Source organism: Dreissena polymorpha, chromosome 4 (assembly GCF_020536995.1).
Source record: "Dreissena polymorpha isolate Duluth1 chromosome 4, UMN_Dpol_1.0, whole genome shotgun sequence".
NCBI classification, from domain to species: Eukaryota; Metazoa; Mollusca; class Bivalvia; order Myida; family Dreissenidae; genus Dreissena; species Dreissena polymorpha.
In genome coordinates this window covers 19,306,387-19,332,676 of record NC_068358.1, presented here as the reverse complement: position 1 = coordinate 19,332,676, position 26,290 = coordinate 19,306,387, and the positions used below count along the sequence as shown (strand labels likewise).

Here is a 26,290-nt window from a genome sequence, read left to right as displayed (position 1 = left end):
TGTCCTACTGTAGCTCAAATATCCTTCGATGGATTTTTTTCAAATTTGAACACAATCTTAATATTGATAAACCCTGATCCCCTTTCGTTTTTGACGGAATTCTGAATTGTCGTTCCAGAGTTATGGGACTTTGTTCGTCAAAATTTCGTGATTTCATTGAATGTCCTACTGTAGCTCAAATATCCTTCGATGGATTTTTTTCAAATTTCAACACAATCTTAATATTGATAAACCCTGATCCCCTTTCGTTTTTGACGGAATTCTGAATTGTCGTTCCAGAGTTATGGGACTTTGTTCGTCAAAATTTCGTGATTTCATTGAATGTCCTACTGTAGCTCAAATATCCTTCGATGGATTTTTTTCAAATTTCAACACAATCTTAATATTGATAAACCCTGATCCCCTTTCGTTTTTGACGGAATTCTGAATTGTCGTTCCAGAGTTATGGGACTTTGTTCGTCAAAATTTCGTGATTTCATTGAATGTCCTACCGTAGCCGTCCGTCCGTCCGTCTGTTAATTACCTTACTACTTCATTGGCGAACGACGGGCGTATCATGCGCTCATGGCGCAGCTCCTCAGTTTTTATTTGGTAAAAACCCATTCGCTATCGTTGTCAATATATCACTTTTTTTTTTGCAACAATCCTCTCTTGAAATAATTTTTCTCATTTGCTTTTTGATAAAACAGAATGAAATAGTGGTTTAAATTATATCATCGCATCTATTCATCATCATCATCATCATCATCATCATCATCATCATCATCATCATCATCATCATCATCGTCATCATCATCACCACCACCACCACCACCACCACCACCGTAATCATCATTCCCTTGATCGATTTGATCAAAGGGCGGAAATGAGAGACGACGATACAGGAATCCTGCTCCAGTCAGGTCTGTTGTGTGCTGCTGAGAGTAATTCATTCATGGGAAGGGACTCCACTCTTAAATTGTCCATCCAGCTTTTCTTCCGACGGCCTAGACGTTGACTTCCCTCTAACGTGCCCTGGAAAACAGTCTTGCACAGAGAGTCGTGCCTGGTGACGTGTCCGAAACAAGCCACCTTTCGTCCTTAGACAGTCGCCAGTAGAGGCTCTTGTAGACCAACAAGTGTTGGTCTTCTGCTTCGTGTAGGAGATTAGAAGCATTCTTCGGAGAAATTTATGTTAAAATGCCTGTATCCTGCGTTCTGTATCATCGTGAAGCGTCCAAGTCACACCGCCGTAGAGTAGGATGTAGACATCGAGGGACTTGTAGAGCTTGTACTTGGTGGGGAAGGTGATGGAACTGATTGTCCACAACCTGCTCAGTCTGGCAATCGCTGCGCATTCATGAATTTTTATTTATTCATAATAGAGAGGTTCATTGGTGCTTAATGAACCTTTTTGATTTCTGTTTAATGAAGGGACTTTATTCAAATGAAGATTTCCTTTAGGCGGAAAGTGTCGTCCATGATAAGCCTGTGCGGACTCCACTGGCGAATCTGAGACAACACTACGCACATGCATTAAGTCCCGTTTTCCCAGAACGCGATTCATGGATTTTACTGTCAAGGGAGATGAATCTTGCATATAAATGTCATGGTATAACTGGAGTTGTCTTAAAAAATTAACAATGAGAGCTGGTAGTGATGTTGCTTTCTTTCCTCGGCTGACATTCCAATATATAAACCTTTTATAATAAAAATCTGACTTAATCTTCAAAATTACATAAATAATACATTAGAAAATAAGTTCAACGATGAAAAATGCAAGAAAATTGAATCAGAAATGAAAACTATGTTGGAAACAAGTTCATTTAAATTGTGATCCCAGAACTAAGAGAACATGGAATAAGAGAAAGTAACAGTGTTTTATTTTGAACTCGTAGCAGTCATGATCCAAACAGGTTACTGTTGTTTACTTACTCTTTGCAGAGACGAAATTAAATTTGCACTGCACGACAGTGTCTTGAAGTGGAACAAGCCTTCAGGATTAAAGCCATCGAACTGGACCGTTGAAAAGTATTGCGGTGGTGAAGATGGAAGGTGAAATGGTCGAAGCCATAGAGAAGAGTGGGGGTTAGGAGAAAATATACTTGTTAAACGACAACCATTGTACACGCTTTACGTCTTGTCATATTATCTACGATGCTCAACTGACTTATAAATGGAATATCCAAATACAGAGAGGAGATATGAATCATGTCCCCAATACAACATGGTTATCAAACTGGTTCTTAAAGAGATCTGAGTATCGTTTTTGATCGCGTCACACGCGTTATTGTACTGGTTATAAGACCGAATTCATTCAACATATTCACGTAATAATTTTAAACAAAAATTCTCGACTTTACATTTTCGAAATTCGGTGGGTTTTTTTGGCGGGCATAGGGCGCGAGCTCCGTCGCGGTTAGTATTTTGTGTGTAAGTTTCACATTTTGGTCATGTTTTGAAAAGTTCTAGGTTAATCTTCCTTAAACTTAACACGCATATATAGTATTTGATTTTCATCCTACGACAAAGTTGTGAAATTTGTTTGGCTTTACCGCAAAATATTGCAAATCAAAATGCATTGATGTCATTTTCATCTATTATGGTATTTAAGGTTTTAAATAATCTCTAATATATTCATGCTTAGAAGTCTTAGAGAAGTCGTTACAATATAATTTACTGCATATCATGACGTAAAGCCAACAAACAAAAACACACTCGAACAATTGTTTCGTGCATGTTTTTTTTGTTGTATCTTCAAAATAAAAAAATAAACATAATTAGTGTGTGTTCTTGATGTATTAGTTTAGATATTTCGAATATGGGACACAGTTTTGGAACAAATATGTTAATGGGTGTTTTCTTTGATAATTGTCCCAGTTATATCTTTTAATGGACAGGAATTATGTAACCAGTACCCGTATTCAAAAACATATTATTCGACTTAATATTAATGAAAGGAACCAACTTGTTCAGAGTCTGAATAAATGCGGGATATAAATTTTGCTTACCCTGGTATGTCATAAATAATTTGTGCCAAATGAAGAATTGTGTAACTACAGATTTACTGATGTTATATTAAAATGTTTTATATTATTGCAACTAAACAGTTTAAAAAATATTTTTCTTACTTTAAGGCTCAATTATACTCATTGGTTGGTTAGTACGGTCCTAGGTGAGGGACTACTTAGTGCATTAAGTACGTTAAATCAAAACGACACGACTCCCTATGTGTACACAATTGTCTTAATTACGAAGACGATGCAAGTAAACAGGATTTTAATGAAGGATGTAAACAGATCTTGATATGTAATCATGAGACAGTTCGCAGACGAAACACGATCTTTCGGTACGAACAATTAATTAATTCAGCCAATGGCAAATACAGCAGTATATAAACAATTAATATAAACACACTTCTTGATATCAGATTGCATTGCAAAGTAAAAATATGGTTACATATTTCACAATAGTTTTAACATATAAATAACAATATTATATTTACCATAAAAAACACAATCTGAAAGACAAATACTCATATGCTATATATCCGTGTACAATATATAATATAGAAGATATAATTAACATGGTTTTGAAATGAAAACTTTAAACAACACAACTTAAAACGTGATTAACTAAGGTTTTACTCCTGCTACTGCAGTGTCTCTCTCTGTGAACATATTACCCATCAGATTTTAATACCGTTTTTTAAATAAAAATATATGCCAATTAATAATGTTGGATTAAATTGAAATTAACATTGTTTTTGGATATTATTTAGAACTTTAAACATGAATATGTTTACATCGACAACTTTTTATTGTCAAACTCAAATTATATGTAAAAAATAAAAATACAGAAATTTACATGGTGAAGTAGTGTCCGGTCCCCTAACGGGTAAAGTAAATAACGTATAGCAGCAAATCGTATACATTTTGCAAAATAAATGAATGAATTAAAACAGACCGTCGACAGCTAAAAAAAAACTTAAAAATAAAAGCGCAAACTTATTTCTGGATTTGTGATCATGATATATTGTGATCGAGAGCGTTCGATTATAGGGGAGTGTTCAAATCGCCATTTGTGAAGGCCGGGTTGTTTAGGCCAATATCGATAGCTTTCTTTTCTTCAAACTTCACTCCATTCTCCTTGCTCGAGGTCCCCGAGGATTCCGTTGTCACGGAGACGTCGTTGTCTTGGATACCCTCCTCTATGCCTTCGAGTCTGTCCATTTCCTTCAAGTCGGCCTGCGAAAGATGGTCCACTATGCCGGCCCCGATCGCATCCCCTAGAACGTTGATGGCTGTCCGAAAACGGTCGCTGGAAAAGAGAGCCGCACACATATCAATTATATGAGTCGTGTTCTGAGAAAACTTGGCATAATGCATGTGCGTAAAGTATCGTCCCAGATTGGCCTGTGCAGTCCGCACAGGCTAATCAGAGACGACACTTTCCGCCTAAATTGAATTTTTGCTAAGAAGAGACTTCATTTAAACGAAAAATGTAATAAAGCGGAAAGTGTCGTCCCTGATTAGCCTGTGCAGACTGCACAGGCTAATCTGGGACGACACTTTACGCACATGCATTATGCCCAGTTTTCTCAGAACGCGACTCATATGTACATGCTGTAAACGAGTTTACTTCGTTTGGGAGAGAGAAATTTGCTGAGTTGCTCAATAAATTAACGTTGAACTGTTACGAATTCTCGCATTTACATAAAATTTACCTGTTTAAGATTTTGACGAATTAAACCGCGATACATACGGCATTTTTAATCAGACAAGGCAGAACATCCGTATGGAGCCTTTACGATTTTGATGGCCTTTAGTAATGTTTTGGAACAGAGCATTCTCGGAAATGTTACAGTAAAACAATAAACAGTAAACGAACACAAGAACAAGTTTTGTGAAGCATAAATGTATAGACACAAAACATGAATTAGCGTTTCATTAAATAAAAAAAAAGTGGAATATTTTAAAGATTAGAATTGGCATCGTTCGTACCCGTTTAGTATACGGTGTATCTTAAAGGGGCCTTTTCACGTTTTGTTAAATTGACAAAATTAAAAAAAAGTTGTTTCAGATTCGCACATTTTCGTTTTAGTTATGATATTTGCGAGGAAATAGTAATACTGAACATGTATCATGCTGTAAAATATTCGTTATATGCATCTTTTGACGAGTTGAAAACCTGAAAGTTATAAAGCGTTGCAACGCGAAACGATTGAATGATTTGGGAGTTCTGTTGTTGTCGTTATATATTGTGAAACGACGAGGATTGCTTATATAAAGTAAAAAATACATTTTTCATATCATGAGCACGGATGGCCGAGTGGTCAAAGCGGAAGACTTTTTACTCCAGGACACGCGGGGTCAGTGGTTCGAGCCCAGTCGAGGGTTACTTTTTTTTTTTTTTTTTTATTGTATTCTTGTTTTTTTACTGGAGATTTTTAGGTACAGTGTTTAAATTTATCAATATAAAGCATTTAATGACAAACTTTAAAACAAGCCAAAATCTGTGAAAAGGCTCATTTAAGTATGTATGTTTCTAAAAAAATCACAATGCAAGAAACATTGAAAGATAAACAGAACGATATGGCGGTAAAATGTTTACTACATTAATACGTACAGAAACCAATCGATGGCGAGAATGATCGAAATGTCTTCCGTCGGTAAGCCGACGGCGGTTAGGACGATTGTCATGGTAACGAGGCCGGCAGAGGGGATACCTGCCGCTCCAATGGCGGCTGCTGTGGCCGTCAGGCTAAAACACAGGAGTGGGTTATAAATGACATTTGAGCTTCTTGTTTTTTGTTTAATGAGAAGGAGTAATTGGTTAGCAGATACTTTTCAATCAAGGGCTAAGTTCGTGTAAAAACACAAGTGGTAAATAAATATGAATATAAAGTTATTTTTTTGTGTGAAACACACACATTAAAGACAAAGAATAAGGGGATGCGATCTATTAGGTTTTATTGATAATTCTCTTTCAGCTTAAAGCGGAACTGCACGATTTTGGCAAATATTTATGAATTCATATAGAATGTGTAAAAAATTCATTATACATAGTGTTCAATATGAATTAAAATAACAGTTGAGAAGAACATGTGTCGAAAAATGCGAAATAAGCCATATATTTAATTCTGAAATCGAAAATGTCTGTGAGGTCGATTTTGTCAGCATGTAAATCACGCATGTACGATGTGATTCTAAATTTAGTTTTACGTATCATTGTAATTTCCTACAACGATATCTTTTCATACGACACACGAGCACTAACTCCGATCCTTACAAAAAAGACGAATGCTTCGGCTATTGTAGGAAAATATGTACGAAACATCTTCGCCACGATCGGTTCGGTGCGCTAATTTGTCTTTGTTGCATTTTATGAAATTCGTCTTCAATGCATAAATTGTCTTGCCTATTTTGTGTTATTGTAAAATACTTTTTTCAATTTATTACACTTTAACACATATTAAAATCGCGCAGTCCCGCTTTAAATAGTAAAAAGGGAAAAAACTCTCGAACATCGTTTGCGCTTACCTGACAGTGATTACCTGCCCTATATTGAGGCTGATCCCGTTCACTTGAGCAATAAAGATGGCGGCGACCGCTTCATAGAGCGCCGTTCCGTCCATGTTCACGGTGGCCCCAATGGGGGCTACAAACTTGGCGATGCGGACGTCCACGTGATTGCCCTCGAGACATTCCATGGTAACCGGTAAGGTGGCAGAGCTGATGCAGAGACAGGCTTCATCAAAATTGCGGTAAAGAGACGCCAACTCAGGTGTTAGGGCTATTTTTATCGTTTTATCGCATTGGCAAACTGTAGTATAGTTTTTAAAGTGTTCTTATGAATTATACAGGCAGCTTTTTCGATGAGAAAAGCACATTCCGTTTATACGCATGTCTTCGTTTAATATTCTCGTATACTAGAAGATTATTTTCATACAAGCGATTTTTTTTCTTCAGAACAGTATGTGGAACAATTTACATATTCTTGTTACAACTCAGTTTAAGACTTAACAAACATATACGTTAAATACATGATCTTTAGCTGCAGTTCCAACTAAACCCATTTATGCCTAACGTCTAGAAAAAAGGCATTGGCAAACAGCGTAGACCCAGACGAGACGCCGCATGATGCGGCGTCTCATCTGGGTCTGCGCTGTTTGCTTAAAGGAATTTCTGTAAGAAATATTCAAAATATAGAAATAAATATTCTAGAGATCCCTAATTTTGGAAATAAATTGATCCAATTTAGAAGAATGGATGAGTCCACTTCGCATAAATGGGTTAATATTACATCGCACTCTTTAAGCGCCATACCTGGATGCAGTTCCCCAGGCAGTAAGCAGCGCTTTGGTCATGCCGTACATGAAGGTCACGGGGTTCTTGCGCGTGAAGACAAAGTACACGAGGGGCAACACGATGATCCCGTGCGCGGCGAGACCCACTAGCACGGTAAGCATGTAGTAGGCCAGCTGCACGAACACCTTGTTGGGGTCCTCCATTTCGATCAACTTTGTGGCAACAAGGAATATGATACCCACTGGCGAGTACCTAAAACATGGACTTGATTAGGACTTTGCCTTGTTTTGCGAAAAATGGGCTTAATGCATGAGCGTAAAGTGTCGTCCCACATTAGTCTTTGTAGTCCACACAGGCCAATTAGGCACGACACTTTTCGCCTTAACTGGACTATTTAACGTACTGTATGCACTAAATAGTAATTACGTTTTCTTATACGCATAAAGGATTGCCACCAATCGTCGCTGACTCCAATCACGTGCCACACCTACCAGATTACCAGCATGGTGAGCTTCATGGTTGCGATGTGCAGCGTCTCGAAGAAGTCTAGTAGCGGCTTGCCCTGGCGACCCATGCTGGACAGAACGGCGCCCAGGAAGATTGAGAAAACGACGATACCCAGAATGTTCATGCCGTCGTCCACCTTTACCGACGGGAAGTCAGATGTACGCGTCTCTTGAGCTGGAGAAAATCATGTTTTGTTTATGCTATGTAGTGATATAGGAGCAACATGTCAATGAAGTATTTCTTCCTAATACACACCGATCGATGTCGCCAAATTCATACTGTTTTCAAACATGTTAATACGGAAATAAACTTAATCGCAACTTAAAGCGGGTATATACGATTTATTATATGTGTTTAATTGTAATATATTGATAAAATATGTTACAATAACACAAAATAGGCAAGAAAAATTATACATTAAAGCCGAATTTCATAAAATGCAGCAAAGACAAATAAGCGCCCCGAGCCGATAATGACGTACATATTTTCCTACAATAACCGAAGCATTCGTCTTTGTATTAGGATCGGAGATAGTGTTCGTGTGTCGTATGAATAGATATCGTTGCAGGAATTCAAATACTTAGTAAACCGTTAAACTAAGTTTAGATGCACATCGTACATGTATGGTATACATGCTGGCGAATTCGGCTGTACAGCCGTTTTCAATTTCAGAATTAAATATCTGGCTTATTTCGCATTTTTCGACACATGTTGTTCTTAACTTTTATTTTAATTTATATTGAAATATATATATATGTTAAGTTTTTTTACACAGTTTATATAAATTCATTAATATTTGACAAAATCGTATATACCCGCTTTAAGCAAAAGTAAATTGTTTTCTGTTTTCGTAATATTCCCGTAGCATCTTGACTTCACCAAAAATGCAAGTATTCAGAACACCAAACATAGAGCATGATTGTTCGTTAGGATCTTAAATTCGCCGATCGGTCGACTGACGCGTGGGGAATTTTGTTTTACAACTTAATTGCAAAAAAGTAACCAAGGCAGCTGCCACTTCATGCCTCAGGGTGTCTAGGCGCTTGTAAAAGATATTGGTTCCTTAATACTTTAATAGTATCAACTTGTCACTCGCACTGGCACAACGTTAAAGACTACATACGGTAGTACTAATATTTTAACAATATGATTGGTTTACTTTGATTATTCGCTTATGTACAAACACATACATATTATTTACATAATAAATGAACTTTTAATCCAACAAGAGGGCCAACATGGCCATCGATCGCTCACCTATAAAATAGGCTTGGTCAATTTTGAACCCAGGGGCAATTTGAACAATATTCGCAGAAACCACAATCTCATGTATCATACCAACAATATCAAAGTTGTTTTCTGGTTTCAGACATGTATTAAGCCATAATGCTTTATAACTCATTCAATATAAAACACGCCACTCCAACACCTCAGCCAACTGTGAGCCAAGGGCAAGATTTGAACAAACTTAGAAGAGGACCACTAAACTTTTACTTTTAAGTTCCACGCCAAATATTAAACCTTTTGGTGTACTTATTCTCCAGATGAAGGTGTACGAGTTGTGTGAGCTAAAATGACATTTACAATAATATTTTACATGTATATTGACCAGTCGATGAAATTTAATGCATCGAATTCACCGCCTGCCTCGCATTTTCTTACCCTTGCATTCACGAAACATGTATGCATAACACATTTATATAAACACTCCTGATCTAAAACTAAGTTTTTATATTTTTGCAAATTAATGCCAGCAGTCAGATGCTGCGTGTTGTTTAACTTCATTGGTTTGATTCTTTGCTCAATATGTGTCAGGATCTTTTGGTTTATATCTGATAGGCGATGTGCAGTATATTAAAGAAGCATTTTGCGTCTTTTTCTTAAGTTCGCCCATCAGTTGTACGTAATAAATCAGGCCTGGTCGTCTTGCGAGCCATTGTTTGACGCAGATAGTTCTCCTTTTCATTCTTTACACTGGTTGAGATAAACATTATTCGCGAATGTTCTATTTCTCTGTCGTAGCTTCGCTTTAGCAATCAGGATACTGTTTTCAACCTGATCTTTTTGCAGTAGAAGCTGGCATCTCATGAGCATCGGCTTGTCCTCAGTCGTCATCTCATCGCCCATGTTGCATCGTCGGTAGCAAAGGAGACAACCGTACAACTGCCGTCACGGTTCTTGAAGGACAGGGTTCTGAAATGTGTGCCCGGACTGTCAAGGACGCACACGGACAACCAATGAATAAATACGGTTGTCCCCGGACACTATACGGCTGTCCCCGGACCCACACGACAGCTACACGGGCTATCCCGGATGATGATGTCATCCCGGATCGTCACTTTTTAAAACTGCCAAGTTGGCCTACCGGAGCGCCGAAGACATTCCCGGACGCACCAGGACCTACACGGATCGACACGGAGCTACACGGTTCATGGACCTGATCATCTCGGATTTGAACCGTGTTAATCCGGCATTTGTATGGGACTGGGGATTTATCAAGCTTATCGTGACGGCATGCTAATCTTTTCTATCGAGATTGCATGTTTATCTTTCCTATCGAGATTGCATGTTTATTTTTTGTTTCGAGATGACATATTTACATTGTATCAATCAAATCGTGGTTGCATGTGTATTTACTCTATCGACATTGCATGCTTATGAGATTGCATGTTTATTGCATGGTATTGCATGCTTTTCTATCGAAGTTACACGCTCATCTATTCTATTTGGATTTCATTATTCCCTATTCAATCGAGATTTCATGATTCTTTATTCTATCAAAATTACACAAATATCTATTTATTAAAGATCATTTAAAATAAAAATTATGAATTTCAGAAATGAATATTAAGCAATACGGTGTTGTGTTGTCTAAAAAGTAAGCTTTTTTTAAAAATACATTGTATTAATCAATTTAAAATGTAAATCACGACTTTTCTGAATCTATCGTATAATAACTGTTTTTGCAAACTTAATGCAATTTTCCAATAAAAAAACAACTTGAAACTGTAGTTATTTTAAGACTTCTTATTATAAACATTGATTATTAGTATCGTATTCAATGTAGTTGTTAACCCATTTATGCCTAGCTTCTAGAAAAAAGGCCTTGGCAAACAGCGTGATGCGGCGTCTCATCATAGTCTGCGCTGTTTGCTTAAAGGAATTTCTGTAAGAAATATTCTAAATATAGAAAATATACTAGACATCCCTATTTTTTTAAATAAATTAATCCAATTTAGAAGGATGGGGGAGTTCATTAGGAATAAATGGGTTAATGTCGTTACTCTTCATGTTCAATAAGTTCAGGAAATCTAACAAATACAGTTTCACATTTCACACGTGACTAATACTTAAAATTCCCCCATTTTCCCGTGCACTGTATGTGATGAATGTTCAATATCAATCTCGTGTATCTCGTGTGTTTTTCGATGCTTTTCTTTCAAAGATTGAACACATTTTGTGATATGTATGATATATAGAATATCATGTAGTTATGTTATAGTATTCAGGTTATGTTTCGTTGTTTAAATTGTATTTTGTGTAGTTTGTATTTAAAATGACTTGTATTATTGTATGAATTTTATTATTTCTATATGTAATAAAGCCATTCGCTGAAATTCCATTCTATTAAAATTGAATGCTTAATAGTCTATCGAGATGACATGCTTATCTTTTCTATAGGGTTCGCATGCTTACCTATTCTATCGAGATTGCGATTGCATGATTATCTTTTCTATCGAGACTGCATGATTATCCATTCTATAGTGATTGCATGCTTTAAGTTCTATCTTTACTCGTGCTTTTCTGTCTACCGGTATACCGTTCATAATGAAACAGACCTGTAGTGGCGTTTTCTTCATTTCCGGTTGCATTGAACGGCACGTCGATGGTAACGTTGTATTTGAACGGAACCGTAACCGTCGTCAACTGCAATGAAAAATACAACGTAAACAAGACATGCCTACATTATTATTATGAAATGATTTCTTTATACAAAAATAATGGACGAATAGCACAAATGAAAATCACGTCTTGCAACCCAAGGTATCATCTTCTTGGTCCATATTAATCCACATATCTTATGTGGCGCGTTGTCATGAAATCCTCCCCACGCTTATTGCCCCCTTACCTTTGTTTCAATAAGGGGACACAAAGGACTGATTAACCATCTAGCCTAGTAAAAACGCCAGTTGGCTAACAGAGCGCAGTGATTTGACTGACCTGCTGTTGAATACGACCAAATCCCTGAATCATTCACAAATCCCAACTAAACAAACACACACACCACTCACTTTTTTGTAATAAAAGTAAGTTCTTAAAACCAAAAAGGTAAAACTATGTTTACAGAAAGACATTCAGTACTTTCTTTCACTGATTACTTTGAAGAATGCGATGTATATTTAATAAATAGTTATGTGCTGATTCGTATGTTGAGCTCGAGCTCTTATTACAGCGCTCGGCCAAGCTCTGCCAAGCTACCTGGTCTCGTGTGCGCCTCTGTTAAAGCGCAGTCATGGCGACATGTTTCATGTATTTTTTTTTACATAAATCTCTGTTATTCTTACTAAACTTATAATACATACCCTCCTAAAGCTTGCCTCTATTAAATTGTCAGGGAAACAGTTTCTGAAAAAGAAAGACGGTATAGGTACAGACAAATATCATTAATGCCATTTATACATACATAAATAATGAACACACAACTTTCATCTTCTCATTTAACCACGCGGCATAGCCTTTCAGGAACGAGATGAATAAATAAGAACCTTCCCAACAATATTGATACTTTACTTCTCAATCTAGCAGTACAATAGTACAACGTCGCGTTTACGTTTCACAACGAGAATCTGTCGTTGCAGTTGACGACGGTTACTGTTCCGTTCAAATAAAACGTTACAGTCGACGCGCGTTCTATGCAACCGGAAATTACGTAATTCTAAAAAAGTGGTGTAACCTATGATAAGCGTAGTAAATAAGCTCATTGTGTCTTGTCACATCTTCAGAGTTACATGTCGGGAAGATTAAAAGTACATAGTAAAGGTTTCGGCGTATGACAAATATAGTTATTAAAATGTGTTTTTGCATGAATGTAATGGTGTACAATGAATATGTACATCGAACGATGTCTGTTTTGAGCAAATCTGATAGCTCAATAACTTTTCGCTCATGTAACATTGCACAAAATGGCAGCATAAACGCCCGTATAAACCGGTGTATTAATTTAGGTTAAAATACTCTTTCCTGTCAACATTTTGTAGTGATTACCGGTACGTTCGAAATAATAATTCATAATGATATAAAGTAGTGAATACACCTAATGTTTATATCACCCGCAGAAATTCATTTTTTTTTTGCATGCGTGTGTATTGTTTCAACCTTTTCCATTAAAACTTGGCAAAAAAATATACACCCATTAAAGACATTCAACATTTCTGCGTGCTTGAGCATCAGGAATAAAAAGAAAGCCATATTTAACTTAAAGTTACTCTTTTTCTGAAGCTTTGCTCGGTAGTTAAACTATTTCATGCAAACATGCCCGCACGAACGTTTATCCGTTTGATAAGGAAGAATAAAATGTATAACTCAAACATGAGCGACCCAATTTCGAGCGCTCAAAATACGAATACCAAAACTACCTTTGTGCAAATGGGCTTAAGATACTGGTTCGCATTTGGTTTAAACATATTTATTCAGTAATGTGTTTTACAACATAATGTACAAGCATCTAAAGTTTATAGGATTGGAACGATAGCCAGGCTAGTAGGGTTCCTTTCCTCAATGGTATATTTACAAAACATAGTGGCGGTATTTGCATTCTAAACACAAATCATTTGCATAATCATTCGAGTTTAAACAAGTTTATATGTATGATTGGAACCAACTTTGCTAAAATATGTTGAGACCATGTAGTAAGAAAAAGCATATTGCTGGTGTGATTATGATCGAAGAAATTGATTGTGAAAACAAATGTTAAAAATAAGAGAACCGATAGTTATCCCACTCTGAACCTTCCTGGTTCGCATTTAACAAGTCCGGATGGTTTAAAGCAGTGTGTAAGACTTTTATGTCAACAATTTGTTGTTGCATTCTTACAACACCTCATTAATAAGGAAGAGAAACGTTACATACATTTAGGTGATGCATGGCGATCGATTATGTACGATACAAATGTAAATACAAGTATGAACCATTGACATTCTAGCATGTACAAACTTGTATACAGCTTACTCATATGCTAAATGTATGCCGACCGTATTCTTTCTTATTACGCATTGTTTTCCTATTCATATGATGAATTGCAGTTTTGTGTGTTAGTGTAATGTAGTTTAACTGATTCATGGCAGCAAATCAAGTCGTTTCCAAAGTATTTATTTCTGGATTCCTAAATGTCGACAACGTACGCATACATGCAAACAGTTACCTACCGGATCAGATCGAATAGCGCCTCCAGCGGCGCCTGATCCTTGGACTGACCGGAAGGAGTGATGCCTCCGCCCCTATTTCCCGGCTTTATAGTGAGCACCAGAATTATGCCCTCGATGACCGCCGCGAACGTTGTGGTCAAGTAATACACGACCGCTCTCAGACCTATGCGACCTGGAAATAAACAAGGCACGACCGTTTGCAATCACGCCTACAGAATGGTCAACCGTTTGTCCAATTTACGGCTATACATAATCTTATACATCCGTATAGTCATCGACTATATAACCATGGGGGGAGGGGTCATATGTATGAGGGAGATAGCCGGGTTTAAGTGAGGTTAGTTGTAACTTACGTCCAAGATGGCGTCGTTTTTTGTGTTTTTTTCGTGAAGGGGTAGCGGATATTTTCACCCAGTAGGCCACTTTGTATTTATATTTATTTTAAATGAATACGCCCTTTCGGCTATCCGATGTTTTCCTTCCCTTATTTTTTGTTTCAAGATTGTAGACGTCGGGATAAAAAGTTATTGAAGGAAAACTTTCCACAAATCTGTTGTCTACTTACGTGACGTTCGAGAAATTGGATGTACACATATCATGTTCTCTTTTAATACACAGTATTAACGCTAGTGTACAGTAATATATAACGTATTGCTTATACTTTAGAAGTTGTACTAGACTTAATGGAAAACAATGCAACATAAATATAATCGGTAACATTGAAAGTCGAAACAATTTGAGGAACATATTTTAGTATTCTTAATATATGTTTACCATAACAAAATCTTATATGCTGGACCGCTCAATAGTGTCATCACATGCATTAGATGGTGCGGAACCATTCATCATAAAAACATGCTTAATACTAATGCTGCAAAGTTTGAACTAGTGCAAATGTGTTCAAGCGTGCATTTGTACCTTTATAAGCATTCCAACCACAAGACACTGTTACTGACATGGATTTGATGAAAGATGGTCAAATTAATGCGCCGACATTTGTTAAGGAGTACACCGTCGCCAGTTTGGGAAGCTAGTTAATGAATTTTCACGTACATAAGCCTTTTGATGAATAATCGTAAATTCGGTTGATAATGAACATTTAATGGCCAATTGTAGTCGCTTATCGGAGTGAATAAACAAAAAAAATCTAAAGTGGGACTTGGCTTACATATACAAACATAGTCTGACACTTTATAGTAGTTATCATTCATGAATTATTTGACAGAATGATTTAATGCCTATATTGTTTACTGCTTCAGTAGTTGAATCTGTAAAACTCAGCTTATTACCTTCTTTTATATGCATGAACAAAATTATATGCTGTAAAATGTAAATATATTACACTAGTTTGGTTTTCTGAAAATGTGTATCAGTCTCGTTGGTTGTGTAAATTAGCATTGACTTCTCACAATCAACTCAACAACTGATGCCAGTTTCTAAACTACCATCGCAGCCCAGTATTCTGTATTTACTAACTACACATAAATGTGAAATTCGACAGTCAGCATTTAAACTACGTCCATGTACATTCTATAGGCAGTTGGTTCAAATTTAGCAAATTAACGATCAATCAAATAATATTCTTTTTCTGCTATTATGGTAACGGGTAATAATATTTGATTAATAAACAAAAACGACAGGTTTTAAAACCAACGAATGAACAATCACGAATATGCAGAAATCCCAGCCTTATGCCAAGCATTGCACAGAGATGGTCAACACAGCCAAGTAGAACATCTTATGGAATCAAATCATCTTTGCACAATTTCATTGACACTTAATAAAGCATCAATTTAGATTAGTTAATAGAACATGTAATTTCTTAAATCACATTTAATTAATGTCTAAAGATTCAAAGTGCTTTTTTTTTATTATTTATACGACACATAACTTATTATTCTTTCAATGCATCGCATTTTAAAGCAACCTTTAAACGAAAAATACCCTTACTATTATACACAGTTGACGCGTTACCACGTTTTTCATTTTTTTTGAAGTTAAACAAACCTTTAACCCTTTGCATGCTGGGAAATTTGTCGTCTGCTTAAATGTCGTCTGCTGAATTTCTAAAATTAGCGTTTTCTTCGATTTTTTTCAAAGAATACTATCAGAATAGCAAACAGTTTGGATCCTGATGAGACGCCACGTTTTGTGGCGTCTCATCTGGATCCAAACTGTTTGCAAAGGCCTTTAAAATTCGGTTCCCGCACTGAAAGGGTTAAAGGAGCTAATGATGTTTTTAAAGATTGGTTCTGTTACGAAGAATTGGATATGTGACGTGATAACTTACCAGACGCCTTGGCGTTTAGCGAGGCAAGCGACGATATGATGCTGGAGACGATGAGCGGAAGTATGAGCAGCTTGAGCATGTTCATCAACAGATCTCCAGGAAACCGAAGGTAGAAGATCTTCCGTTTCTGGTAGTACTCCCAGCCCTCCAGCTTCCGTACCGTCAAGCCGACGACGACACCGACGATGAGCGAGATCACCATGAAGATGATAATAAGGTTATCCTTGAGTATCATAAGGCAACGCTTCTTCCGGGCGGCCCGGCGCTTCTTCAGGTCTTGTTCCATGGCTATAACTGCCGCTCGTTTTGGAATGTATTTATCCTCCGAAGTAATTTCCCGTTACTGCGATCGAACTTTAGATCACAACGTTGAAGAACGCCACTTGAAATCAGAATACAAAACCTGAAATTATATTCTGTAAATAAAGAGAGATATCTAGTCCAGTACACCACCTCAAAAAGTTTAAAGTACATTTGTTAACTCATTAAGATGATGTTAAGTCCAATAAATTATTTACTTAAGTCTCTTCAACATAGAAAGATAACTTTTACCAATAAATTATCTGAAGATTTATGCATTCAATAGCCAAACTGTAGTATTTACATACCCAACGAATCAGCACTTGCGTTAGCGATTGAATCAACTACTTTTACTGCCCTAAATTAAATCTCATGTTATGATATACGTTATCAGCTTTGAAAAACTTCATTTACAAAATGTATTTGAACAGTTCAAGGTTTCAATATAGCGTTGTCAAGATATGCAGGTATATTCTCCTTTTGGATCTGCATATAAAGTTCATGTGCATTACATGTATTGATTAGAAAAAGTGCAATATGAAGCTTTATTTAATAAATAGTAACAATGGCAATACAGTATATTTAACAGAAAATTCATCTAGTAATCTGTTTTTTTTAAAAATGGACCATCAAGTTGGCTATGAAACGGGGATTGGGTATTTGAAATTCAATATCGAGCCTATGTCGAATACCCCCGTCGAATAGCTAGTGATACCCCCGTCACACCGGACTGGCGTCCTTAATGCGTCCTTACGGCGATCCAGGTCGCCGTGAGGACGCCATAGACGCCGGAGGGACGCCGTAAGGACCCAAGAGAACGCAGTGAGGTCGCCGAAAATTGCTCAGGACGCGAGCCCACGGCGACTACGTTGAACATGTTCAAAGTGGTCGCCGAAGTCCGGCGTTTTCACGGCGTTCTGTTAAGGACGTGGTAGGGACGCCGTAAAGACGCAATAGTCGTAGTAGGGACGTGGTAGGGTCGCTGTAAGGTCGCCATGGACGTCGTGTGGTTGCCGCTCAAACCCACAGAAAAGTATCATTGACTGCAAAGCTACCGTACGGCGACCTTATTGCGACTTTAGTACGTCCTTTGTACGTCTATTGCGTCCTCAGAACGACTATGGCGTCCTTACTGCGACTTCATTGCGTCCTTACGGCGTCTATTGCGACCCTACTACGACTAGTGCGTTCCTACTGCGACCCCAGTGCGTCTTTAGGGCGACCATATCAACGCCTATATAAAGCAATATTTTTTTCTTTATTTTCTTCATTATGTTTCTCGGCGCACTTCTGAGAAAATGAATAATTTACTTATTGCACAACACATTCTAAATCTTCAGCAGCAACAGATACTTGACCAACAGCAGGTGGTATAAGGCGTAGTGAGAAGGAAAATGCAGGCCAGGCGGAGGCGATGCTGGGTTAGACCTTGGTTAGGAGATATTCGGAGGGATCAGTTCCGACACTTCAATCGTCTAATGCCTGAGTTAAGACAAGAGGACCTAGCTTCATTCCAAAATTTCTTAAGGGTTCCACGAGAAATGTTTGACGAGCTGCTGATAAGGCTTCGCCACCGCATTTCCAAGCAAGATACAAACAACAGAAAAGCTATCGATCCGGGAACAAAACTGGCAGCAACCCTACGCCATCTGGCGACTGGCGATCTGTATGCCAGCATGAAGTTTGACTTTTGACTTCCGACCAATACACTGTCCCTTGTAGTAAAGGATGTGTGCCAAGCCATCGTCGACAAATACAAAGATGAGGTAATTAAGTGTCCTACAACGCCCGAAGAATGGCTAACAGTGGCGACCAACTTTGAGCGATGCTGGAACATCCCTCACGCGTGTGGCGCTTTAGATGGAAAGCATGTTACAATTAGAAAGCCCACTAGTAGTGGAAGCCTTTTCCACAACTACAAGGGGTTTTTCTCCATTGTGTTGATGGGATTAGTTGATGCCGATTATAAATTCCTTTGGATTGATGTGGGGGGAGATGGATACATGTCGTCGGACGCCATGATCTACAACAACTCGGAGCTAAAGGAGTGCCTTTCTAATGGATCTATAGGTTTACCACCACCATCACTTCTTCCAAATGACGACCAATACGCGCCATACTTTCTTCTTGGCGATGATGCGTTCTGTCTCCGAACTAACATGATGAAACCTTTTTCGGCTCGAAACCTTACAAAGGAGCAGCGCATCTACAACTACAAGAATAGTTGAAAATGCGTTCGGTATTCTTGCCCAGCGTTGGCAAGTTCTTTTAGGTACGATGCAGCAATTACCCGAAACTGCACGTCTTATTGTTGAAGCTTGTGTTTCCCTTCATAACCTGATGAGGATGCAATTTCCAACATTGCAAAATGCATTTGTTGACCACGAGGACGTCAACCATGACTTAGTCCTCGGAGCATGGCGGATCAACGCTAACATGGTGGACGTGGAACGTGCACTTGGCCCAAAAAGGGACAGCACTGCAGCAAAGAAGCAACGCGAGTATTAAAAGTTGTATTTCAATTCAAAAGCAGGATCAGTGCCCTGGCAGGACAATATGATTTAGAGTTGTAACCATTTGGAATACTTGGACTGTTATAAAGAGTTCTAATCAATTTGAATACGTTGTGAAAAAAAGCATTTGTATGTTAATAAATGTTCATTTTGGGATATAATTTTAACAAGACCAAATAAGAAACTGTTATTTATTATTATTATTATTATTATTATTATTATTATTATTATTATAGTCAGTCAGTCAGTCAGTCAGTCAGTCAGTCAGTCAGTCAGTCAGTCAGTCAGTCAGTCAGTCAGTCAGTCAGTCAGTCAGTCAGTCAGTCAGTCAGTCAGTCAGTCAGTCAGTCAGTCAGTCAGTCAGTCAGTCAGTCAGTCAGTCAGTCAGTCAGTCAGTCAGTCAGTCAGTCAGTCAGTCAGTCAGTCAGTCAGTCAGTCAGTCAGTCAGTCAGTCAGTCAGTCAGTCAGTCAGTCAGTCAGTCAGTCAGTCAGTCAGTCAGTCAGTCAGTCAGTCAGTCAGTCAGTCAGTCAATTAGTCAGTCAGTCAGTCAGTCAGTCAGTCAGTCAGTCAGTCAGTCAGTCAGTCAGTCAGTCAGTCAGTCAGTCAGTCAGACAGTCAGTCAACCAGTCAGCCAGCCAGTCACTCAGTCAGACAGTCAGTCAGTCAGTCAGTCAGTCAGTCAGTCAGTCAGTCAGTCAGTCAGTCAGTCAGTAAGTCAGTCAGTCAGTCAGTCAGTCAGTCAGTCAGTCAGTCAGTCAGTCAGTCAGTCAGTCAGTCAGTCAGTAAGTCAGTCAGTCAGTCAGTCAGTTTTCTAGACATGAAGTGTTGATCAGCGTTAATATGTTTTCCATATTCACATGTATTGAGTTCTGTTTGGGGACGTTTTGAGATCGTATCGCAGAAAATCACGTTTACGAAATTGTTGTACACCATTAAGCTTAAAGGATGAGTGTAAGATTCCTATAAACTTCTATTTTATAGCTGACTGATGGAGTTTTACAACAGTTACGTCACGCATCGTTTCATATCATAGTTTGTTATGGTTTTTGTGATTGAAAATAAGCAGTTGTGCTCATTTCATAATTTGGAATATCCAGTCAGAAATATTGTGTTTCTGAACAAAGACCTATCAATATACATTATCAGTATATTGATAGGTCTTTGTTCTGAATTATAAACCGGGCGTAAATCGTGTTAGGATTTAGGACATGGCGAAGTGGCACGTTATTGGCATAGACCTATCAATATACAGGTCTTTGTTCTGAATTATAAACCGGGCGTAAATCGTGTTCGGATTTAGGACATGGCGAAGTGGCACGTTATTGGTCAGGAAATTCTGAATGGTTGCTAAACCTTTTTTATAGCCTTTTATATTAACATTTGATCAAATGAATAAAATATCTGGGGTTGAGTGTGACACCTTTTCTAAAAAACAAACACTAATTAAAACCAACGCTATCGAATAAACGAACCACAAATGCATGCGTAAATGCTTATTACCTGTGATTTTAACTGTTAGTACAATATGGAAAGGGGGTTTCTTCCGATATAAAAGGGGGTTTATTCCGCATTATGCAAAACTATTGAGGGTGTTTCTTCCGCGTATGCGTAATGTGAAAGGGGGTTTCTTCCGCTATGCTGTTTTTAGGGAAGGGTGTTTCTTCCGGAGGGTGTTTGTTCCGTACACCAACGCTGAAACGGGCCGCAGTTTGACACGAAAAACGTCACATCAAACCCAATAAGTAAGCGGCTCGCAGGTCATTTAATTTAAGGGCAATTACGTTTGAAAAAAAAATGCGAATATGCGAATATCAATTCTGATATTCGAATACTGGTCATTCAATCGTATATTTGAATATTCGAATAATTTTGCCATCACTAATATTAAACCAATATATTCGCAATAGTTCGAACATCACATTTCCCAGCTGTGTATTCTTACCTTGTCATAATTCAAATACCCAGCTTCCCGGCTCGATATTCGCAATAGTTTGAATACCCAAAACTCAAATGGGTTTTTGACTCTGGATCGATAAACGCAAACGTTCGAACACCCAGCTGGGAATTGGGTAGCCGATCTATTTCTAATATCGAGCCAGGGTCGTATATCCAGCTGGGAATCGGGTAGCCGATCTATTTCTATTATCGAGACAGGGTCGTATATTCAGCTGGGATTTGGGTAGCCGATCTATTGCGAATATCTAGCCAGGGTCGAATATCCAGCTGGGAATTGGGTAGCCGATCTATTTCTAATATCGAGCCAGGGTCGAATATCCAGCTGGCAATCAGTATTCGAACGTTGTCGAATATCGCGTAAAATCGGGCTTTTGAATTATTGCGAATTCCAAATCAAGGTCGAACCTCAATCATGGCATTTTGTAACCGTACTTTATGGTATATAGAGCACATGTGGAGTACTCAGGTGTAGGTGATCGTATAAAAACGAAGTTTTATTTGAAACGACAAATGCTCAATTTAATTTTAACACAATAACACAATAACAACATAAATAATAAAAAAAAAATTGCAACGGTAACATTCCTCTGAAACGCGTTGGCGTTGCTTAAAAATATCAGAACTTGAAAATCATAATGCTATGATGATCGAACAGACAGCGCATGTAGCTGCAGAACATTTCTTAAATTTGTTAAATTATTCCCTCTTCAGTTAAAAAAACTATAAAGTATACATTAAGATTATTAGTTTGTATGTGTGGACGGAACTAGACATCCGCCCCTTCTACAGGCAGTAATTCCTATTGGGGTTTTGGATTTCATGTTATTAAGAATGGTGTGTACGAAATTTATTCTTCTTTGGAATTTTCATATAATATGCAATAAAACACATATTTCATCATAAAAAATAAGTTTGCAACGAAATAAAAATTAGATTTCGACCATTTACTTACTGTTCTTACTTATGTCTAAGATCAGAAAATTTTATTATATCCCAACCAACATTAAATATGAAGATGACGAATGATCATGGTTGTTCGGATGATGATAATTATGATAGTGATGGTGATAATGATGATGATGATAATTATGATGATGATAAAAGTGATGATAATGATGATGATGATGTTTCAACTTTCGTGTTGCTTATCAAATGCGTGTGAACAGTTTGTTAATTCATGTATCTACCGGATTTTACCAATATTTAATATTGATTGCATTTATATACCTGACAATTTTGATCTCGCCTGATTATATATGTGAACAAAATAATATTGTGAAACAAGTTATCTAAAATTGCTCAATCATAAATAATATATAATTGAGCCCCGCTCTGGGGAAGAAGGGATTAATGCATGTACGTAAAGTGTCGTCACAGATTAGTCTGTGCAGTCCGCACATGCATTAAGCCCGGTTTTCCCACAGCAAGACTCATATAATTATTTATTTTATTATTGTTAATAATTTTTTTTAGGTGAACTGTACTTACGGTCGAAAAGTGGCGACTTAGTGTTCCAATTATGAGCTTAACATACCAATTTGGATCATTTAAATACATAATTGAACGAATTTTCCGAATACGGTATATTTAACGAAACACGTACCATTTTGGAAATTGTAACGATGTTTGTTTAAAAGTCGATGGCATGCTCATTGTCCTTCCGTCATGATTAACACACGCATGTGAAGTGTGTAAAACCGAAACTAGCCCACTTATCTTTATAATGTCCAGATTTTGAAGCAGTGACATTTTAATGTAAGGTTCATTTGGAAAACTATCATAATTAACAAACGAATAGGCTTTAAATGTTGTGATTAAATGACGTTGATGTACAAAGATTATTGTGAAAATTCCCGGACGCTGACTGTAAAAAGCTTAGAAAGATTTTTGTATGAACATTAATACAAATTCGAATGGTTGTTTTAAAATAAAAAGTCGCTTCGGTAACTGCAAATATGTAAGACAATGACATGCTCAACAAATCGATGTAATGTCCGGTATTTATCAGAAACTTTCGCGACATTTGAAATCCCAGTTAATTATTCGTTTTATTGGTGATGATACTGCTGTTTGTTTTTCATCAGCATTAATTTGCTGATTTATAAACTGGTAATTTGAACTAACGGTAAACAGTAGCGACTTAAGGTTGGAAAGAAATGTATGTGTTACTCGTATAATTGTGTTGTTTTAAACGGATTGACAAACAAAATACACAATGAAATTTTCCCAAAATTAGTCAGAAAGAAGATTTTTTCAAAGAATAAAAATGCGACAATTAAAGAAGCTTGTACTTGTTTGAATGATGCACCATCGTTTCAATAAGCACATGCTACCTGGGAAGTTGTGGAACAAGAGTCATTGAAGCTAACTAACACAATTAAGGTATTGGATGATAGAAAAGAGTGATAATTAATATAAATTTCATATGAAATTATTTCCATTTGAACATCGACACTGTCGGAATAGCGGTGTCGGCCTTTCAGTGATCGTAAGGAGTATCATGTGTTCTGTTATAACACTTTCTTGTACAAACAGAGTAAAACTGAACGTATAAACATATGTTATCAAATAATTCGCAAATGTCAATCTATATTTATCCAATTATATTCAGAAATAAATGCGTAAAATGTAAACGCTATAGTAGGACCAATTATATAAAATAACGAAATAGGTCGATTACTGCGAAAAATGCTTGTCGGTTATTTGGTTAGAAAAATGGAAAAGCAATTTACGGAATAGTCAGCACGCATTGTTGTTATTTTTCAAAAACAATACAACTAGTAATTTCGAGCGGAATTTGGTATCTGCTCGATATCCAGCCCCGAGCAAACGACCTTGGAACGATATTCGGTATCGGTTCAATATCCAGTCCCGAGCATACGACCTTGGAACGATATTCGGTATAATTTGAAAAAATCGTCCCTTTCTTGAATTTGACTTTGACTCGATATTCGCTAAAATTTAAGTACCCATTCTTTTCTAGATTTACGCTAAAGTTCGAATACCGAATACAAAGCTGGGTAATTACATGCGTTTAATGTTCGATACCCCTTTTCCAGCTGTGAGTTCAATCTGTGCTCGCTTTTCGCACTACCTGGATTGTTATTCGACCATGTCCTAATATTGGCTGAAATTCGGATTCTCAAATTCCAAGCTGAGTATTTGTCTTCAATTCTGTATTCGCAAAAGAGCGATATCGACTCAATATTCGCTAATTTTTATTTCCCCATACCTATCACGGACATCGGTTTGATATTTGCAACGGTTTGAGTACCCGATACCAAGCTGGGAATTCGTCATCTGCTCGATATTAACTAAATATTGAATACTCTATACGTATATATGTTTTAATAGTTGGTTCGATATTCGCTTCAGTTTGCACGTCCTTTCCCGAGCTTTGCATTGCAGCTTTGCTCGATATTCGCTACCCAAACACCAGTTGTGTACTGAACCTCGGCTCGATATTCAATTAAGTTCTAAGACCGAGCCTCCGACTCAAAAGTTCCTAAGTTCAATCGAATCCCCTATACCTTGCCATGTATTTGACAGTGTCTCAATACTCGACATATGTGTAAAATCCAATACGAAGCTGGGCATTCGAAAGTGGATTGATATACGGAAATGTTTTGAAGAACAAGACCCATCTGGTTATTCGATCTTGGCTCGTTTTTTTTATAAAGTTGGAATACCCAAAACCTACCCCGCATTGTATTTACCCATGACTTGATTTTCTCTAAAGTTTGAATAGCCATTAACAAGCTGGATATTCGAACTTGGCAAGATTATCTCAATATTTCAATATGAAATAACCAGCAGGGTATTCGACATTGACTCGATATCCGCTTAAGTTGAATACTCAATATTTAGCTATGTATTCGGCCTGGGCTCGATATTCGCCAACGGTCGAATGTCCAATACCCAGGGTATTCGATCAGAAGGGTATTCGATCTTTGGCCAGGTACCGAATTCAAATACCAGAATCATAACCTTGCCAATTTCATGGACCCCAATAAATGTACTTTTGATATTAAGTAAATTATGTCGTTTTAATTTGTAAATCTTCATCGATTGTATTTATTAACATTAACATTTTTTTTTTCGTTTTGGGAAATTGACAAAATTGAAAAAATTGTTTTAGATTCGCCAATTTTCGTTGTAGTTATGATATTTGAGAGGAAACAGTAATACTGAATATTAACCATGCTCTAATATATCCATTATATGCATCTTTTGACGATTAAAAAACCTTGAAATGATAATGCGTTGCAACGCGAAACAATTGAATAATTTGGAGAGTTCTGTTATTGTCGTTATATTTTGTGTTACTAAGATAATTGCTTATATAAAATATAAAATACGTTACTGATTGTATGAGCACGTATGGTCGAGTGGTTTAAGCGATAGACTTTGACTCCAAGGGTCAGTGGTACGAGCCCAGTTGAGTGTTACTTTTTTTCTTTAATTTTATTCTTGTTTATAACTGGAGATTTTTAGATCAAATGTTTACATATATCAATATAGAGCATTTAAATGACAAACTTCAATACATGACGAAATCTGTGAAAAGGTCCCATTAAGTATAAGAGGAATTTATGTATTAATAAAAGTTTATTTATTGAATATTAATGTTGTGTATTATATAAAGTTTTGAAAAATGGGAAATAAAAAATGCAGTCCTTTAAATTTATAAACAAACAAACATTATCACAACATAGTACACGTCAAGGTGAAATATTTAATTGCAGTGCCTATCAATTCAGAAATGAAATTACACAATTCAGTAATTAAAAAAATCCGTGTTGTCGAAAGATGTATAAAGTATTTCAATATTTTACATAACTTGAACTTATAAAAAACGAACTTACTGTTAAAAATATCCCAGTGAACAAATAACTAGATCATGTCTGGTTTACCTGGTTTACCTGCATTAAACTATTTAAACATCTGAGTTACGTCCTTGATGCGTTTATTTGTTAGGCAGGCTTTTCGACGTACATGTATTATAGACT

The 26,290-nt window shown here is 37.1% G+C and overlaps 1 protein-coding gene across 7 annotated transcripts; it reads right to left on the bottom strand.

Annotated features, from left to right (window-relative positions):
* Window positions 1–3,243: 3,243 nt before the first annotated feature.
* Window positions 3,244–26,270, bottom strand: LOC127877978 (excitatory amino acid transporter 3-like). 7 transcript variants are annotated; one of them, XM_052424311.1, is made up of 10 exons: window positions 26,147–26,270; window positions 16,512–16,914; window positions 14,222–14,393; window positions 12,380–12,422; window positions 11,636–11,723; window positions 7,781–7,970; window positions 7,308–7,541; window positions 6,522–6,713; window positions 5,608–5,742; window positions 3,244–4,299 (listed from the first exon to the last, which is right to left on the bottom strand). In XM_052424311.1, the coding sequence occupies exons 2-10, from the start codon at window positions 16,795–16,797 to the stop codon at window positions 4,035–4,037; spliced, it is 1,605 nt and encodes a 534-aa protein (XP_052280271.1). In that variant the 5' UTR covers window positions 16,798–16,914; window positions 26,147–26,270; the 3' UTR covers window positions 3,244–4,034. The 7 variants fall into 7 exon arrangements, with proteins under 7 accessions (XP_052280271.1, XP_052280274.1, XP_052280273.1 ...); XM_052424314.1 differs by having other exon boundaries at window positions 16,512–16,893; window positions 26,147–26,256; XM_052424313.1 differs by lacking the exon at window positions 26,147–26,270 and adding an exon at window positions 22,885–23,001 and having other exon boundaries at window positions 16,512–16,893.
* Window positions 26,271–26,290: the final 20 nt, after the last annotated feature.

Coding starts and splice junctions, on each gene's coding strand:
- LOC127877978 (XM_052424311.1), bottom strand. CDS start 16,797: ATGGAACAAGACCTGAAGAAGCGCCGGGCCGCCCGGAAGAAGCGTTGC. Junction 12,423..14,221: donor GCGCTATTCGATCTGATCCG/GTAGGTAACTGT, acceptor TTTCTTTTTCAG/AAACTGTTTCCCTGACAATT. Junction 4,300..5,607: donor CTCGCCATCGATTGGTTTCT/GTACGTATTAAT, acceptor TCTCTTTTCCAG/CGACCGTTTTCGGACAGCCA.